This window comes from Larimichthys crocea, chromosome XIX (assembly GCF_000972845.2).
Source record: "Larimichthys crocea isolate SSNF chromosome XIX, L_crocea_2.0, whole genome shotgun sequence".
Lineage (NCBI taxonomy): Eukaryota > Metazoa > Chordata > Actinopteri > Sciaenidae > Larimichthys > Larimichthys crocea.
Window position 1 is genome coordinate 12,570,076 of NC_040029.1, and position 20,815 is coordinate 12,590,890.

A 20,815-nucleotide genomic window follows, 5' to 3' on the forward strand; every position below is an offset into this window, starting at 1 on the left:
TGCTTCCTTTAAGGAACATTATTAGGAGTTAGTCCATCAATTGTTATTGCCTGATGAAACAGTAGCGGTCAATCAGTTAGCTTAACTTCAAGCGTGCCTTAAGGAGATAAAAAATTCAATGACCTAAAACTTTCTGATGTTAAACGCAGACAAAACTGAAGTTCCTGTAATTGGACCCTCAGAAACTCTCTTTCTAAATGGTTTTCAAAGTTGCTAGTTTTGTTGCACTGTTTCAAATACTTGATGAGTGTCGTGCTGTTTGTTTGTTTGTTTGTTTGTTTGTTTGTTTGTGTGTGTGTGTGTGAAAGTCAGGTGACTATTTGCACAATCAACCATTTCAGCTGTCATTCACCATTTGTTTATTGTTTGCACACATTGATATTACAGTATATTACCATTATATCATACATATAGAAGACTAAGATCCACAACATATCAAAAGTAAAGGATGAAACGAGAGTTAAGAAAATAAGATCACCAAGTTTCAATAAATCAGCATGAAACCAAACCATTTCTCCCACAGAGAAATATTGTTCACTGTCACCATGACAACAGTTACAGTACAAAGATCCATAGATTAACAGGGCTGTAATCGATCCGCAGACTGAGGAGAAACGGTGAGAGAAATGAACACAAAGTTGACTTGGTTGAAATTACTGTAAAAATGAAAGATACAGTAAAAATATCTGACGTGGTCAGATTATAAAGTAGAGAGAGAATTTGGCTGTGCAACATTTTTATTTATACATCTGGAACAACAGCTGATCCTAATTGTACAGTATAAGAACAATAATAATTTGACATTTGTGGATTAAAAATTATTATCGTGCTGACTGAATATTCTGAACATTTGTCAGCTTCAAATAAAAACTGAGCATAAATATTAAAGTGATGGAGTTTTCTGAGGAGATTAATAAACTATAATGTGCTGACAGAGGATTATACAGCTATGTCAAAAATCCTCTGAGATGAATCTGAGATCAGAGAACATAATTGTGATTTTTGAAAAGTCGAAGATCAATGTAGAAATTATAAATCAATTAAATATTTGGGATTTAGTTTCAGAATTCAGATTTTAATTAATCGCAGAATATCAAGACTAATTACAGAACTTGGATTTTAACAATGCTTTAATCCTCTTCAGTAATTACAGATTTGATATTTATGAGGTTACATTTCTCAAGCCTGTGATCGTCCATTACAGCCTAGCTGTGCTCAACAAGCCGAGTTTGAAGGCTAGCTCCACTCCTGCACTGTCTAACATACAAACACCAAAGCTCTGCTGAATGCACCTCGCGTCGCTTTAATCTATGGCAGAACGGGCACACTGGCACTTTGATGGCTAATCACATGATCACTTGGGGGAAACAAATAAGGCACGGGCATGCACACATGCACACACACACATACGTATTGCTGTTGTCAAATGAAACATTTGTATCTCCAGGAGGTCAATTTTTCTACCTTGGATTTATTTTGGGTTTTTTTAACAAGGTTTTGAATATGTTGTCAGAGAACGGTTGTACAACTCTGTCAACTGAAAGAAAACACACCAAAATTATATCATGTTTTCACCTGACAGCAATAATACACACACACTCTCACTCATATATCACACAAATCTCAACTGACATGAGCCCTAGTTTTTAAATGTTTTAACTATATATTTAAAGCCCAACAGTTCAAATGTGCTGGGTCCAGCTGAGTTAACACACACACACACACACACACACACACACACACACACACACACACACACACACACACACCCATATACAGTATACACCAATAGCATGCCAATCCCCATGGCATTGGTATGACTGGGAGTTACAACAGGTAAACATCTGAGATTTTTTTTTTTTGCTTTCATCATCAGTCAAACTAAATTTGACCTTTTGGTACGTTTCAGTCACATCATATTAAGAATCATAGCAACATTACAACACTTATATTTACCTACTGCTAATGTTTTGGCCATTGACAAAAGTCAAGATTCAACAGCATCTTTTGGCCAGGAGAGACTGCATGACTTAAAGAGACACGAGTGATCGGGGTCACAGAGGTCGGACAGGGAACTCCTTTTTTTTTTTTTTTGTTCCTGTGATTACCAAAGTCATACAGAACACATCATGACGGTCAGTCAAAAGTACACTGAGCTGCTAAACTCCATGTTTTACAGAGAATGGAATGCTTTAGATGAGATTAATTTGGAGACAGGTAGCAAGAAATTTGGAAAAAAAAAAGTTCTTTAAATTAAGGCTTTGGGAACTTAATGAAGACCAAAATAAAGCTTGAAGACGCACCACAGAGTACAGGCAACGATAACTGCAGAAATACTATTTGGCCTGGAAATGACAAAACATGACATAACGAGTGAACTAAATGAAAAGAACAATCAGACACAGCTCTTCTCTTTTAGCCAAATTACAACCTTGGTCCAGGATGATGTTAGTGTGAATAGACAGCGTAGCTACATGAAGCTTCAACAACAATGTCAGAAAACCCTCCACCAGCACTGGACTACTTACTGCCCAGAAAGCTGTACCTTTAGACACTGGTGCCAAAAAATAATTAACATAATTTTGGATAGCAGTAATGTTTTGTCTTCTTCTTATCCACCTATGCTACACGTCATCTTACGACCCCTCCAGGGTCTTAAACCTCCAGCTGTGAGCCTTAAGCTACACGAGCATGCTGTTAATGCACACAATAAACAGAGGTGGGACAAAAACAATGTTTTGAAAGTCACAAGTAAGTCCCAAGTCTTGGTTTTTAAAGTCTTAAGTGCAAAGCAACAAATCTCAAGTCAAGTCCAAGCTGACTGACCGGCACTGTTTCATGATCGTTGGGTTCATTCCAAGACAAAAGGCTACAGCCTGAGTCATAAGTCCAATTAGAGTCTTTTTCTGATTTTGTCAAGTCCACACCGCTGTCAGCTGGTAACTAAGGCAGATTAAAGGACCTGGCTCTGATCCTGGATCTGATAACTGCACAGCTTGTTGTGGATGATCCTTCACTAAAAGACCAGAGGACCCTGCGTGATGAAGACACGGCAGGCACCAGAAACTGCCATACAACTTGGACAAACTCCATTAGTGGTCTAAGTAGATTAAAAAAAAAAAAGAAGATAAATACAAGTCACATAACAACAGTATCAATACTTGAACTTCTCTTAAAAGGGATACTTCGTGCTATATGGGAGAGGAATCCAAATAAATAAAAAAAGACTTGTTTCCTCCTGAAAAGGATTGGCCTCATGGTGGAGGGAGAGCGCACAGAGGCCAGACTGTTGTGTTTGTAGTTCACACCATGCAAAAAAAAAAAAAAATCTATATACAAAAATAAAAAAAACTGAAAAACTTGTAAAACTTCTCAAAAGAACATCCATCGGTCAACAGAAAAACAAAGGCTAGACCTCAACCCTGACTTTAGCCCAGGAGCTTTCTCCTACACACAAACTTAGTTCATATTCAACTCAAATAATATCTCTGTGTCAAAAAATAAACTGTTTGGGGTACTTTAAAAAAACTATTCCCTGAAACAATGATACCCCCTGTAATTTACTCTATGTGGTACAGTCTGAGGTCCTTCTACTATAAAGCCTATTGGATGCTCTCATTTCCTTTGGCAGCTATGACAGCAGCTAATATTGATAGGAGCTCATGCGATATCTATTAATAAATGAACTGAGTGGTTATTTCATTAATAATGTGACTGGTGACAAACTGCAGAGTGAAACGAAATTACCTTTGTTAGCAAGTTAGCATGTTATACCCACATGTAGGGGTCGAAGCCAGTAACATGTACACTGAATGTTACATGTGATGTGTCATACTAAGTACACTGAAGATCTATGGACGAGTTTTTAAAAATGTGTCACAATTGACATTAAAATGCAGCTGTGAAAAGTGACAGCTACAAGTCTTTCCACTTTGGAGCTGCTGTCAATGAACCTCAACGCTTCCTACAAACGTTTCACATTTAAAATCTACCAATCCAGAAAAAACACGGGAAGACTTTTACTGTGAAAAAGAAAAGAGCAGTAGAGTGCTGTGAAAATGGACATTATACTGAATTCATGGAGACAACAGGTAAACACGGAGCAGGTGCTGAGTTGGCTTTAAGTGGGAGCAGGGGAAATTCAAATCAAGAGCTGGTTCTCTGACCACTGAGGTAAATAAAGGCCCGGGCCACTATTGAAGAACATGCTGAAGAGTTTCTGCAGCTGCTGTGTTTTCTATTTGAGACTTCACTGTATGGCGCTGTGTCAGCTGTGTACTCCGTACCATTAACAAAAAAAACAAACAGCTACTTTGATGAGCTACGATGAGACAAAATCACAGTTACTCAATGACAACAGAGTTTAGTCAGTGCTAATGTAGTGACAGGGGGAAACATCTGGAGCTTAACTAATACAATATTAAAAGGACAAATATGGTTAGGAGAGAATCATACATACACTATATGGGTATAACACAGTATATTACAGGGCTGTGAGTCCAGGTCCAGCACCCACATGCACAGCTGTGTTTGGGTTCTAACACGTAATGATCTGCTGGTAGAGTCACACAGCTCCTGTTCTACTGCTTACTTTAATTACAGCATTTCAGAGATTGTCAACATCTGGTACCAAGTTCACCGCTTGTAAGTTAACCTGAGACTTTCATGGAGATGCGGACTCACACCTCCTCTCCGCTCTTTAGTTTGGGATTATAATTCATACGGGGGACATTTGGTTACTGCACTGCTTCAGTTATTATTAGAATTAGAATATTATATAGTACTATCGCCCTTCTCTGTGCGTGTGTCTTTCTGTGAAAGCCGGGGGCCAGTTTTTATGTTTTTTGGCACTATATAGAAAACAGCAGAGAGACAGACTGACAACAGCACAGCACAGATATACAGAGAGAGACTGGGGACGTCTATGAACTGCTATTAATCTCCATATAGAGATAAAAGATGATAAGCAGACTGTGTTCAGGCAGGGCCTGAGACACACAGAAATACAGGTAGAAACACATGCAGTTAGGACTGGGTTGTGAGACAAAGTGAAATGTAATTGGTCCACGTGTAAGAGGTTTAAATGGAAAAGCAGATGAAGTTGGCATGTCTAAGTGCTGTTGGTAGAGAAGTACCCTGATGAAGCTCCTGATTGGTCAGGAGCAGGGGTGAGCTAAAGAGTAAATGCTGTAGAGGAAGGGGTGGGGGGGTCAGTGGAGTTTCTGACTGGAAGAGAGACTACGGGGAAGGGGAAGGGGAAGGGGGAGGGATTTAGGTAAACACCAGATGCTGCTGGTCCAGCAGGGTTCTGGTGAAGTTGTTGATTGGCCCAATGGCGCTGAGAGACATGGCGTTGTCCCGTCCCCAGAGCAGGTTAGGACCAAACACTACGGCCAGGTTACTGTTGGTCATCTTATTCACTTCACTGTTGGCTGATACCTAAACACACACACACACACACACACACACACACACAGGTTAGTGTTGACAGACTGACATAACGGCTCTGGAAGGTCATCAGTGAGGAGTGTATCAGCCATACCTGAGCCAGAAATGTGATGAGGTACCGCAGTGATGCATAGTTCTCCTCTGGCAGCGACTCCACCAGCGTCTTCATAACAGTCACCTGGCTGTCACTGGACACAGCTGGAAACACAAACACCAACGTGAAGAAGAGCTCACTGAGGACACACATGCTGCAGATGTATCTATCGTTACATTTACATGCACACAAAAACCCGGAGTTACTACACAGGTTACCCCTCCTGCCTGTTCCCAAATCTGCTCTAAAGTGACAGCTGTAAAATGTTGAATACATTTTAAAATGTTGACTTTCTTTTTTGATTTTATTTGGAACATGTAAAGCCAATAAAATAAAGAAAGAAAGAAAAGGAAAAGAAATATACAAAAAAAAACATTTCTCTTAACCGGTGCAAATTAAATTAAATCGTACATGTTCAAAGTACCGTATTTTCCGCATTATAAGGTGCATAGAATAGAAGCTACAGTAGTGGCTGGGGTTGCGTTATGCATCCACTAGGTGGAGCTGCGCTAAAGGGAATGTCAACAAAACAGTCAGATAAGTCAGTCAAACTTTATTAATACAAACCAGCTTTCTGACAACTCCGTTCACTCCCAAAATGAATAAACAGCTGTTTTAATATTTTTCTCGAATTAATGTCAGTGACGTAGTATTTTCGCGACACAATTTATCTAAGCGTGTCTCTTGAAAGGAACCATTTTGGGGTCTTTACACACAAACAATTCCTCTTTGCCGTTCTTACCGCTGTTACTTCGGCTACGCCCCCTGACTAAGGTAGCCATGATTAACCAATATTGATCCATATATAAGGCGCATCGGATTATAAGGCCACTGTTGGCTTTTGAGAAAATTGAAGGCTTTTATAGTGCAAAAAATACGGTACTTATTAAATTGAGTTTCATGTGTACATGACCAAGAAATTCAACTGTCTCTCTGACCCCCTTACCCCAGTTATAAAAACCATGTTTGCGTTGTCTTCAACATCTGATGTACAAATCAGATTAGTGCAGAAGGCCGACTATAAGCCACTGAGGTGTATGTTGGCACACTGACTGTCAGGAGAATAGCTAACAGTGAGGAGTCAGAAACACTGATCCTAGACCTGTCCTCACTACTCAGGCATAAACATTTCATCATTTGATGCCTGAGTAACGAGACTTTCCATCTAATGCTATTCCAGAGAAGAAAGAAAGCTTTTGAACACCATAAATAGAACATACAGGCAAAATTGACGATGTCATTGTAGAGCTGGTAGGTCAACAGAGGTTCAGGGAGCTCCCTCAGGAACGTCTTCAGAATCACAGCAGCCAGGTGGACGTCTTCCATCGCGCTGAAATTCACAGGCACGCCTACAGAACACACAAACACACACAAACACGCAATGAGAAAACATGCTGCTAAATGTTTAAACAGCTTACAGCTGGCTCAGTTTTACATTAGTGGATGATAATGCAGAATGCTGAGTTATTAAACTATTATTAGGTTACCCGAGTTGTATTTGAGCTGGACCTCCTTTACCAGAGTCACATTGGCAGACCGTCTGAAGATCCCTTCAATCTCCAAACCTGACACACACACACGATAAAGTATTGAATGAACTACAATCGAGCTTCATTAGCGCATCATGTTTGTGCTTCTACAATGACAAGAAAAGAGTTACCTTGCTCTGAAAGGAAGCTGATGGTGTCCCTCATCACCACGGGAACGCTGTCATCATCAGAACTCCTCTGTCTGAGTCTGACACACAAACACAAACACACACACACACATACACACATACCACGGTTAGGGTAACAAGGTTAGGATAATCTAACAGCCAGCCAGCAGTGATTCAGTGACTTACAATGAGAGCGGCACCCCAAACACCTGGTTGGGGAGAGGAGGGCTGCGAGGAGGAGACATGGGTGGCTGGGCAGTCGGCTTCATAGATGCTCTCAACTTGTTGTCATACCTGACACAGAAACAATGTCAGATTATGAAGTGCTGTGGATTCTAAACGTTAGCAGAGCCGTGAAATAGTTCTACCCGAAGGAGAGTAAATATGTGAGTTCAAGTGAATGTTTGGAACAAAATGTGGACTCTGAAATCAGCTCTTACTCTTTGACACGGGCAGGAATGAGCAGCTGCTCACACTTCACCACGTCCTCCAGCTCACTCAGATAGCTCACATAGTTGATCTTCCTGCCAAACTTAAAACTACAGAGACACAGACACAATCAGCTTCAAGGTTAGTTGCTGTCCTACTTCCTACTTCCTTTAACTCGACAATTTTGTTTTGTTGTAGTGTTTCATTTATCATTTAGCTTCTTTCATTGAATAAAACACATGTTTGGATTTCTCAGAATAATCTGTGTAGAAGTACTTCCTTCCTCAATAACTAAACTTTGTTGCATGCAAATATGCATCCTGCATCAGTTACCCTACAGGAGCTGTGAGTGTTGTAGTTTTCCATAGCTGCCACTAGATGTCATTACAGCCATGTCTTAGTGAGACGGTCGCCAGATAACAGGAGTATTCACGCCTGTCGATATCTCAGAAACACTAACCTGAGTGCTGCTGTGCTATCACTTCATATATTGTTGGTTTAGTTGTTTTTTTATCAGTGTCTCAATGAGAAGTGCAGAAAGTGAAAACACACCAGCAGGATTTTCCCACAGTGGAAGCACTTAAAGGCACCAACACTGTACTACACACCTCTGTCACTGAGACAGGCCTGTTTTTATATGTGAGCGAGCATTCAAACATCCAGTGTAAAATCGGTGATGTCACATGTGGCAGTTATCAAAGGTCAACCATAAAGAGGAACTGGACCATGAATACAGAGTAACAGGGTCAGAATCACCACTGTCATTATGCTGATGCTCATTATTAAAAGCAGCTGATGTATCATCCTATTTTATGAGTTAAATGCACCATTAACACAAATATTAGTCACAGTTTTAATGTTTGAATAATGTGTGAATAATCGGAAGGAATTCAGCGATTGCTGCATGCAGTGTTCATGTGTCCAGAATGTAATCCGGCGTAATGTAATGCAAAATGTAATGTAATCCTCTCTTTTCAGTCCCATCAGCACTCATATATACACATATGATGTAATGACATAAAGACCAATCCTAGCAAGTTTCATAACAACAGTCTGCTCACAAACTAGTTTACAAGTAAACAGCCACTTCATCAGAAGTCATGTGAAATTATAGCTAAATGCATGACTCCAAACGGTCCAATAATTTGATATAAACGGACCTGATGATTGGTTTGAAGAGGATCAGCAGAGTCTTGATGAACATGGTGGGATGGACGATGTACAGAGCCTTGATGTTCTTCTTATACCTGAAATCACACAAACGTCATCTGTACAGGGCACATCGGATCTCAGGAGCAGTGTGTGTGGCTGTGCACTGATATGTACGCTTCACTTACTTGTGTGTGCGCGCGTGCTTAAACAGGCAATTAGTGCAATGATAAAACAATGAATAGTTTGGTGAAGCAGTTTATGTGATCTGACACTATTGCAGTCACGGCTCTGCTGCCCTTCACATTGGAAAATGGTGTGTAATGCATTTCAAAGACCAGACAAGAAAAGCTGCATTTGTGTTCAGGTCGGAGGACTTTGTGGATTCATCAGATCCGACAATTCAGCGTCTCTCGCATAAACAACACAACACTGAGTTATAGTGTAAAGTCTGATGTGTGTAGACGCGTGTGTGCTAATTCTGTAGCACCCTGGTGTCATTTGCCTTCGATGAAGGTAAACACAGCGGACAGTTATGTGTAATGGCACAAGTCACAGTACATACAGTACTGTATCAGTCGCGCTGCCTGCAGATGCTTCTGAAGCAGAAGCTCTTTATACAGCAGCTGCTTCAGCAGCTCATGTCCACATTTCTGTTTGTTTTCTCATGTTTTCAGCATTATTGCGGCACATTGGTTTCAAGTATTCCATGCTGGTTTACAAAATGACCAAAGCTGGAGTGACATCATTTCATGCCATCTACTGGCAGTCAGTTCTGATGTGATGTCTGTGCACATGCCTTGTAATATTACTGAACTTACTTTCTGTCAAACTCCCTGTATGCATCTCGTAGCCAGCCAAGCGATGGCTTGTTTTCACTGGTCAGGCCGTGGTGGAAGTAGATAAGAGTGTAGTCACTTTCAACATACTGATCCAGAGTTCCTTTAAGATACCTGCAAATAAAAAGAAACTCATTAAATGGACTGGACTCAGTGTCTCAGTGTTGGCGTGGTGAAATAAACATTATAGAAAAAAAAGCATTTTGTTACGGAGATGCTTAAAAAACAACAACAGCTCTCTTTAAAAGACCTCTGGGAAACGTGTCCCGCTTCATACGGGGTCATATGGACAAGTCCTGATGAGCCAGCAGCCACAGAGCTGCACAATGTAACCACAATGTCCCTGGTTTGAATGCAACAGAAGAACTTTTACTGTATGTGACCTCCCTGCCCCTGCTCATGTTTCCTGTCACTCTATCATCAGACAGCTGAAATGCACAAAGTAGATTTGTAAAAAAACAGGGGAGCAATCAGAATTTGATGTCAGAGCTGACACGAAGCACACGTGGTTGAAGTTACACTGAACAAAAATATAAATGCACTTTTGTTTTTGCTCCCATTTTTCACGAGATGAACTCAAAGATCTAAAACATTTTCTATATACACAAAATAACCATTTCTCTCAAATATTCTACACATCCTTTGCCGGGATTAATCCATCCCAGCTCACAGGTGTGGCATATCAAGATGCTGATTAGACAGCATGAATATTGCACAGGTGTGCCTTAGGCTGGCCACAATACAAGGCTACTTTAAATGTCTCCAGATGTCACAAGCATGCTGACAGCAGGAATGTCCACCAGAGCTGTTGCCCGTGAATTGAATGTTCATTTCTCTACCATAAACCGTCTCCAAAGGCGTTTCAGAGAATTTGGCAGTACATCCAACCGGCCTCACAACTGCAGACCACGTGTAACCACACCAGTCCAGGACCTCCACATCCAGCATGTTCACCTCCAAGATCGTCTGAGACCAGACACTCGGACAGCTGCTGCGACAATCGGTTTGCATAACCAAAGAATTTCTGCACAAACTGTCAGAAACCGTCTCAAGGCCAACTCACACCGGACGCGGAACGGAAGCGGAACGGCACCGCCGCGGTCACCGTAGCAAATAGAATCCAGTCTAGTCAATGAGAGCACTCACACCGGGCGCGGATCAGAAGCGTCCCAGAAGCGGCTCTCCGCGCCACGGCGCGAGCTTTCCGCAGGATTTCTATTTCTTCCGCGAGCCGCGGCTGAACCTCGTAAATTTCAACAGAGCACTGCGCACCAGACAGGAAACCGGGCCTTGAATCAACGTAATAAACTTCCGCCCCCTTTCAAAATAAAACACAATACTCAGTTCATGTAGCTTTTTACAACTTCACATCAACGTTACGTCATGACCGGTGACACCAGGTGATCAAAGATCGATCAAAGGGTCTCAACGAGAGACTAATTGTTGAAGTGGAACAACACACAATCATTTATGACACAACAGATGCTTTTTATAATCTCCTCCACGTCGGAGAAGCAAAGTCAGCTGTTTGTTGTTGTTGTTTTTTTATACACTGTTTATCGCGGGGTCTCGGGTATGTCCAGGATTCTCGCGTGATCTCGCGTGAATACGCCCGGCTCGCTCCGCTGCCATTCCGCAGCTGATCCGCGTCCGGTGTGAGTTGACGCCGGGCAAAGGACCGTTCCGCTGCCGTTCCGCCTCCTGTGTGAGTCCCGTGTCAGGGAAGCTCATCTGCATGCTCGTTATCCTCATTAGTTTTTCCGACCTGACTCCAGTTCGCCGTCATAACCGACTTGAATGGGCAAATGCTCACATTCGATGGCGTCTGGCACGTTGGAGAGGTGTTCTCTTCATGGATGAATCCCACAGATTTAGCCAGATTTGTGAACAATATTTGAGAGAAATGATTATTTTGTGTATATAGAAAATGTTTTTGAAGATCTTTGAGTTCAGCTAATGATAAATGGGAGCAAAAGTGTTGCGTTTATATTTTTGTCCGGTGTATATAAACATGTGAAAAGGTTGATACAAAAGATCTTTGGAGGGGTTTGGCTTCTGATGACCGACCTTGTGGCTGGTAAATATTTCAGCCCGTTCTTTGACTCAAGCTGATTGGACAAAAGCACCATAAAAGAGCAAAAACTATTTTTTGGTGCTTTGCATCAGCTTCTAATCACCACTGAATTTCCCACGGAGAGCCATCAACACACCAGGAGGGGCGTGGACACAGGACTCAGTAGATACATGATTCAAAAAATAGAGAAGAGGGATGCTGCTGATCTTCTGGAGGTTTCTTCCACTTAGGGGTGGGCGATATATTGAATATACTCGATATATCGCGGCTTGTTCTACGTGAGATGTATGAAATGACTATATCGCGACCATAGAGTACTTGTCACGAGTTAATTGAAGATGGAGACGGACGACTTGGTTCCGAAGAAAAACAACTCGCCAGCCGTCTCTCGTTTGAGATATATATCGTGTATCGCGATATAGCTTAAAAATATCGAGATATTGGTTACAGGCCATATCGTGCAGCCCTACTTCCACTTTTCTGAATTGGATTCTCTGAATCTGGGTCTAATGATGGATGGCATGAAGCTAATTAAATGAATGAAACTGGCAACTACTCTAACTGAAACAGAAGTTGCAGTTCCTCTTAAAAATCACCAGAACTTACATGAGCAGCTTGTGATGATCCAGCTGGTGCTGTGGAGGCATCCTGCAGGCATTAAACACTATGACCTTCCTGCCAAAGTTGTCATCACCTACAGACAGACAGACACATTCTGCAAATGTTAGTCTGAAGAAAAAGACAAACTCAATTAGAAATGTGACAGCAGAGACGTGAGTGACAACCAGTCTGTGTTGGAAGACTGACCTGCCACTTCAATGATTTGATGTCGGGCGATGTCATAGTAGGGATGATCCCAGGGCAGGTGGGGAGAGCCAGCATCAAAGCGCTGGGAGATGTCCGTCTCTGAAACACACACATTTTCTTTATTTAGAAAAGACTAAAAACATACAGAGTGTGTACAGTGTGTGTACAGAGTGTGTTACCTGACTTGCTGAGAGTGGACTCATCAGCGGGCCACTGCTGGTCCTCTATTGTGGCCAACTTCAGCTGTCCCAACTGTGCGGTTGCAGGGTCTTCACCCAAATCTACCAGCAGCTCTGAAGACATCACAGCCAATGCAGAACGGCGCTATACGCACCCACTCACATACACACATACACTGCACAGTGATGTCTCAGATACACCCACCCACACACACACACAGAGTTGCTACTTCCACAGAATAGCAACCAGAGTCCTGAAAGAGACAGAGAGAGCTCAGGTCAGCTGGGTCTGAACACGCGTTTAGGGAGCCACACTTCCAACCTACTGGAACATGGATTGTGTTTGTGCAGAGCAGGGTCAGGTTAGGTCTTTGTGAAGCTGCTGAGTGTGTCAAATCAGAAGTATGTCCTGAGCCATGTTATTGTTATGACCGTCATATCACCATGATGTATATTCATATTAGGGGTGGGCGATATATCGAATATACTCGGCTTGTTCTACGTGAGATGTATGAAATGACTATATCGCGACCATCGAGTACTAGTCACGTAAATGTTTTAAGCCGTCAGCATTTAATACTCCGGAGTTTTGCCTGTGTCACTCACTCCTAGTGCTCCTCACACTTCCCTGCACACCCAGAAAAATTCCCTGCGCGCATGCGTACTTTTTCTATCAAGTGAGGAGAGACAGGCCCACTGGCCCACTCCGGAGGCGTATGGTCCGCGTTACGGCTGCGCCGCGGTCACCGGAGCAGATAGCTGCCAGTCTAGTCAATGAGAGCCCTCACACAGGATGCGCCGCGGAAAGCCGCTTTTGGGACGCTCCGTGGCGCAAGCATTCCGTAGCATTTCTATTTTTGATGCGAGCCGCTGCTAAACCTCGTAAATTTAAACAGATCACTGCGCACCAGACAGGAAATCCAACACAGAATCAACATAATAAACTTCCGTACCCTTTCAAAATAAAACACAATACTCAGTTCATGTAGCTTATCACAACTTCCCATCAACATTACGTCATGACCGGTGGCACCAGGTGATCAAAGATCGATCAAAGGGTCTCAACATGAACGACGAGAGACTAATTGTTGAAGTGGAACATCACACAATCATTTATGACACAACAGATGCTTTTTATAATCTCCTCCATGTTGTGATCTCGCGTGAATACGGCCGGCTCGCTACGCTGCCAAGACGCGCCAGGTGTGAGTTGACGCAGGGCAGAGGACGCAGCTAAAACGCGGCGCAGCCGTTACTAATCCAATAGAAGGGTCTACTTGAAGCATCATACTGATGTTATTTTTTTGCATCAAAGGGTTGAATTTAACATTCATAGTGATTTACAGGAGAAATAAAAATATCGAGATATATATTGTGTATCGCGATATAACTTAAAAATATCGAGATATTGGTTATAGGCCATATCGTGCAGCCCTAATTCATATTATATTGTCTAACATCTGGTAGTGGAGGAAGTTGGGTTAGGCAGTCTGGTGATTTCAGATGATCTCGGACGTCCTTGCTCTACTTTCAGGTGAATCGTGCGGTTGTGGTCTTTAATGTCCTCTTACAACTCTACAGGAAGTGACAGCAGGTCAGCGCTACATGAAGAGATCAATAGAGCGGTGGTGCCAGCAGATGGCTGTGCTGATTGGACACTTTTCTTACTCCTTACTTTGCCTCCTTGGGCATATTTTAAACAATGCAGCTGAGCTATGAGTACTATTTTATGATGATGTCATGTTTGGCTTCAAATCAAACTCATCTTTAATCAGAGTTTTCAAATCTGTGTGGTGTCTTTAACGCGTCGTATTATGAATCCAGACACTGTTTCCAGTCTGGCTGTAGTCTACGGGGCGTTTCACTCTCTCGGTGAAATACAAGCCGCTGAATTTGTTACGTAAACGCAAAGCGTGTTCAAATTTGTCACGCAGAGCTGAAAGAGAGAAGAGAGAGAGAATGAGGAAATGACGGCAGCTCTCTGTGGATCTACGAGACTAATTAGATTTACAGCAAATAATAGATCGTAGACAGGAGGAGTGAGGCCGAGGCTTAGCTCAAACACACACTGTTTGTGCTTCTGAACAGCCGCGCTCAAAGGTCAAAAGATGACATCATAGAAAGTATCCTATGGTCATCCCATGACCATAGTAACAACCATAACAATATTAGGTGGCGTCTACAGAGAGAGAGAGAGAGAAGCTCATAACAACCATCTGACAATTATACACACTGAGACTTCACTTCATACAGGAATCTTAAATCATCCATATTTACTCATCTTAGAAGGTGTTGCAGCAATTCATGATGAAACTATCAGAAAAGAAATTCACCAGCTTCAGACACAAACCAGAGGAAACTTGTTGGGTGTCAATATTGTACAGCACAGGCTGCAGGCAGGAAGCTGAAACCATTGAATGAACCAAAAGCGTGACGTCAGGTTGCATTCCTCCAAAAGATGTCTCTGCCAGCACACTCTGTGACCCACAGGCCAGTGTCAAAAGAAGTAAGACCTCGACGTCCACCTGAGGCTGGCTGCAGAACATTTCAGTCTCCATAAGTCCCCATGTTCAAATGTCAAACGTTCACAGCAGAAATAAACATGTTTACAGCCTGGTACAAAGAACTAGTCACTATTATTATACAACTCACCCGCTCAGATTATATTAAGGCTTAAAGTTATGCAGGATTAAGAGCGTGGACCTTTTGATTGACAGGTGTCTGCTGTTACAGATGGTTTGTTTGAGCATACAGCCTTCATTCAGCCCGTCTCAGGTCCACTGATCCATGTCTTTGCTGATTTTTAGATTAGCCAGGAGGTGGAAGAGGCAGGACAGCCATCATGGCCAGTACCACATATTCTGAGTAGGGATGATACACTCAACTCACGACTCGATTCACGATTTTTTGTTCATGATACGATTTTTTAAAATCAAAATGAGCTACAGACAAATTCTCAAACTCTCAAACAGTTTGTGTTCTCTTATAAAAAGTGCAACCTACATCTTAAACAACAAAACACATGACAAATATCTCCTTTCTTTAGAAACAATCTCACAGTAAACTGATGTTAACTGGTGTGATGTACAGTTTTCCTCTAGAGGGGGCGTAACGTTACTTTGCTTCTCACTGTGGTGGCGGCTGATATGTTGCTGCATGTTGCTCATGTTGCCGCTACATGTTTGCAGTCTCTTGCAATATTTCCATGCTGTTTTGGTTTTGTCTGTCCGTTTCCCACGGTTGTATTTGTGTATATAGGGAATCCAAAATGCCGCCACACAGGTGATTTCAAACTGATCGGTGCGTCCTCTATTTCAAAGCTATTTTCTACCGCTGCCATGTCTTCCCTCGCTCTGTGCTCTGTACCTACGTAGTGATGTGAGTCACGTGACTTGACGTCTGACGTTGAACAAATGAATCATCAACCAGTGACTTTTTTTAAGATAACGTAACCTATTTTTAATTTTAAAAAAGACGGAAAAAAAAACATCCTACTTCTCTCGCATTTGCCAAGAATCACGATTAATTTTTTCTGTCAACCGATGCGAGTCGTCATGCATTTGTACCGATTTTTAATCGTGTCACGATGCATCGTTACATCTCTAATTCTGAGCCTTTGGAAACCTATTGGTGACGATTTGGGCCCACACCGCCTCAGCCTTTACAGGTTCTAAACTTATTTTAAAATGATCAGTTATCTTATTGGTATCAGCAGCCATGAGAAGCAGGTCATTGCCGGCGTCCCTAGTTTTCTATGTTAAACACTGACGTAGTTTATTTAAATGGTCAGACACGACTGTCTTGTGACGGAGCTACCGCAGTAACGAGGGCTGATGATCTCTGCTGTGCAGGATGCTGAGATGAAGATCCACATTCTGCCTCCAGCAGCTCCAACAACAAACTGCAGAGCTCAGTGAGCTTCAGCCGGTCGGTCAGCATGACGTGCCTCGTCTCTTCCTCTTCTCACACAGTAACTCTCTTCACATTCTCTACACTCGCACTTCCTCTTTTGTCTCCCAACCCCCTCTTATTTACCCATCTCTCTCTTCTCTCTTACACACACACACACACACACAGTGTATCTGTTATGATGATGTTATGGTAGCTGACAGCATGTTGCTTTAAATAAATATCGCTACTAACCAAGAGACGCAGTCAGCCTGCTGCTGCTGGCTGACCGCACACACACACACACACACACACACACACACACACACATAATGAAACACAACTGTAAGCACGGTCAGTTTCTCAGTAAACGAGAACCTGTCAGGGAGGACACTGGGTAGGATTTTGGACACTGTGGACGGTAACGGGTTCCTCTTTTCTTGCCGTGTGCGTTACCAAAAACACAAGCCCATGCTGATCACATAGCCAATCAGCAGTAGGCTGAGGACACACCACCTGACCAGAGGTCACTGGCCTCATCAGCAGACGTGACTTACTCTACAGCACAATGATTCGTGACGAGGTTTCATTTCATCCACACCTTCATCAGTGCAGGAGCCAACTGAGGTGTCATCATCTGACCCAGGTGTGAGTTTTGGGTCATGTGATAACGAGCGTGGGCCGTCTGTAAACACCGGAACAAAACAGACACAGAGTGTGAACCCTGTGTACAGACTGCAGCAGATATTTACACTTGGCAACAGCATGTAATATGAAGCCACACTTTGGATGTTTTGACGTCGCCGGCATCAATAAAAGAAACTGATAAGCTCAGAGGCGGATTTGATCTCCATCTCCATGACAACAGAGAAAACAAAATGCTGACAGAGACTGAGACTAATATCATGTTTGCCATGTTTAAGCAGATTTACATAAATCAACTCTTTTTACAATTAATTCATTAAATCATGTTATAAACAAAAGTGTCAGATAACACAGCTCAAACCTGATTTGCTGCTTTCTGTTTGGACAAAACAAGACACCTGATGACACCACCTCCCCGTCTTCTGAACAACACATCCTGCGCAGTTTAGCTGTTCATTCATTCGACTGACAAATCAATCAAAAACATACAGTAAATATAAAGGAAATATAAACATATATTCTGCCAAATTCACCAAGTTTCAGTCAGCTTATTTTGTTTGAAATATTAATAGTATCATCAAATCAATTCATTATGAAATTGTTGATTAGTAGGGATGTAACGATGCATTGTGACACACTTAAAAATCGGTGACGACTCGAATCGGTTGACAGAAAAAATGAGTCGCGATTCTTTGCGAATGCGAGAGGAGTAGGATATGTTCTTTTTCTTCTTTTTATTAGAAATAGGTTACGTTATCTTAAAAAAAAGTCACTGGTTGGTCACATCACTACGTAGGTACGGAGCACAGAGCGAAGACATGGCGACGGTAGAAAGTAGCTTTGAAATAGAGGACGCACTGATCAGTTTGAAATCACCTGTGTGGCAGCATTTTGGATTCCCTATATACACAAATACAACTGTGAGAAACGGACAGACAAAACCAAAACAGCATGGAAATATTGCAAGAGACTGCGAACATATAGCGGCAACACGAGCAACATCAACAGCAGCATATCAGCCGCCACCACAGTGAGAAGCAAAGTAACGTTACGCCACCTCGAGAGTAAAAACTGCACATCACACCAGTTAACATCAGTTTACTGTGAGAGTGTTTCTAAAGAAAGGAGATATTTGTCATGTGTTTTGTTGTTTAAGATGTAAGTTGCACTTTTTATAAGAGAACACAAACTGTTCTGTAAAGAAAACACCTAAAGATTTTTTTCCTACAAATAAAAAGAATTTTATTTGGTCATAATTTGTCTGTAGCTCATTTTGATTTAAAAAAAAAAAATCATGAAAAAAACGTATCATGAACAAAAAATCGTGAATCGAGTCGTGAGTTGAGTGTATCGTTACATCCCTATTGATTCGTTTAATGATATAAAAAAAAGTTTTCAACCAATGGACGGACCTTCCAGAGCATGTCAAAGATCGTCTCCATGACATCTGAGCTAACATACTGCTGCTGGCCTGAAACAGCCTGTTTCATTTACGGCAGTGGAGCAGAGCAGCATCCGGTACCCAGACACAACACCTGTCAGGTGTCAGTGTTTGAGGAGCATGTTGCAATACAGTCCTGCACACACATACAAACACACACACAGTGTAAACATACAAGCAGTTTACAGAAGCACCCTGCCCCCTTCATTCCTCCTGTCTCGCAGCAGCAGATTAGTCGACGTGTCCTCCAGAGGGTTGGCCAGAGCAGGAGAACTACACTTCTGGCAACTACCCTCACTATCACCCTGCTCCTGTTACCACAGAGTTCAAAATAGAGTTGCACGATACCCACGGTATACACGGTACCCCGCGGTGCCAAATCATAATTGCTACTATACTAGAAATTTTACAAGACGGTACTACCGTGGATTACTATACTACCGGTGCCAGTCTCCGCTATATAACGGCCTCCTCTGCTCTCCTCCCGGCTTCTCACTGCATGCTACTCCTTTGTAAACAAACCAACATGGAACCGCAACCGAACCGAACCGCAACCGAACTCCGCGAAGACTCCTCTTCGATAGAAACTCACTTCAAAACAAACAACAAGCTAAACTTCTGTCTCGCCCAGACACGAGACAACACACTCACCGTGGCAGAAGCGCCGGGCCCGAGCAGCGAGTCTGCCGTGGCGTCTTCGTCAGTGGCAACACTAATTTTGCTTAAAAAACAAACGTCGTTGTTTCAAACTAACTTGTACAAATACATTGCAGTTTATAAAAATAATAATAATAAAAAAAGGCAGCAGTATCGCGATAATACCCGGAACCGCGATACTTTGTCTGGTATAGTATCGTGGTTACTCATTTTAGTATCGTGACAACTCTAGTTCAAAACAAACTGCTCTCACACCGACTGCGCACCAGACACATGCGGCGAGCAGACACTAACAATCAGAACCGTCATCGAAACTCTCAACAAACTCCGCAGTCAGGGGAGTGTGAAGCATTTGGCTGCGCGGCGGTCACGCTCACTTCTTCATTTCTAACCAGAGATGCAGCGATGCTTTCTTTCTCTTCCGTCTCAGTTCCCTTAACTTCAACCCACACAGTGTTTTATTCATAAGCACACACCATGTGTGAGTGTGTGTGTGTGAGGCAAAAAGGTCCAGCGTGGAAGACGATGAAGTTGCAGATTAAAACCAACTGAGTACCCTGCGCCTCACCCTTCCCTGAAACTGTGGTGGCCCGTGAAAGATGTTTAGTTTGTCTGTAGAAAAGGAGCCAGAGCATCTGTAGATAGAAAAGCTTTGTGATATTTATCTTCTGATGAAAGCATTTCTTCTGTATTCTGCCAATACACTGATAACCATGCACCAGCAGACACACGTACACATTCATGAAATGAAATGAAAGCTACACCCACTGCATGTCACAGTGGAGCCAGCCAGCCCGATGACAGCAGGCGGTAAACACACACACTGAGGGTGTATGAGGAAATATGTGAGGGCTTTAATGGTGTGTGTGTGTGTGTGTGTGTGTGTGTTAAACACACGGCAGCACTGAGGCTAACCACCTAGCTGCTGATTAAAGCAACAAGTGACGGCGGCGCGGTCAGGTACCTGACGTGACATACACACAACCTAAACTTAGCGAGCTTAGCTGACAAATGTTACCCAGCTGCGACGCATTAACGTCGGCCTTAACGAGCCAGTGTGTTTGCACGGACACACGGCGGACACACAAACACGTAGCTTAGCTTCAGCCGTGACGTTCCCGCCCTGACCGCTCACCTTCATGTAAAGCAGCGTTAGACCGAAGAGTTTATTTACCGGGAGCTGGACGGTCGCTTTGTGCTCACCCGACGGGCTTTGTGGCGTCTGTAGTCGCCGTGGACCTGAACAGAGACAACAACTGCGTCGACACCTCTTCCGGTTTATTCTTTTCAAAATAAACGCACGCGTTTGTCTTTGTTCATAGACACATAAACATAGACGCTGAATCGTACGTCGACGTCGCCGCCATATTGGATGTGGCAGATCGGCTCGTAAACTAATACAAGGAAATGGACTGAACTTCATAAAGCGCCTTTCTACAAAGTTCTTCAAGTTAATGTCTCTTATACACCCATTCACACACACACTAATATATCTGGGAAACAAACAG

At 42.6% G+C, this 20,815-nt stretch overlaps 1 protein-coding gene across 3 annotated transcripts; it reads right to left on the reverse strand.

Annotated features, from left to right (window-relative positions):
• Positions 1-1,488: 1,488 nt before the first annotated feature.
• arhgap1 (Rho GTPase activating protein 1) lies at positions 1,489-20,605 on the reverse strand. 3 transcript variants are annotated; one of them, XM_027291482.1, is made up of 13 exons: positions 20,511-20,605; positions 12,677-12,930; positions 12,498-12,596; positions 12,297-12,384; positions 9,599-9,730; positions 8,789-8,875; positions 7,640-7,738; positions 7,386-7,493; positions 7,203-7,279; positions 7,030-7,107; positions 6,763-6,891; positions 5,543-5,646; positions 1,489-5,439 (listed from the first exon to the last, which is right to left on the reverse strand). In XM_027291482.1, exons 2-13 carry the CDS (start codon positions 12,798-12,800, stop codon positions 5,272-5,274), a joined length of 1,293 nt encoding a protein of 430 aa, XP_027147283.1. In that variant the 5' UTR covers positions 12,801-12,930; positions 20,511-20,605; the 3' UTR covers positions 1,489-5,271. The 3 variants fall into 3 exon arrangements, with proteins under 3 accessions (XP_027147283.1, XP_027147281.1, XP_027147282.1); XM_027291480.1 differs by having other exon boundaries at positions 20,482-20,601; XM_027291481.1 differs by having other exon boundaries at positions 20,443-20,587.
• Between the last annotated feature and the right edge of the window lie 210 nt (positions 20,606-20,815).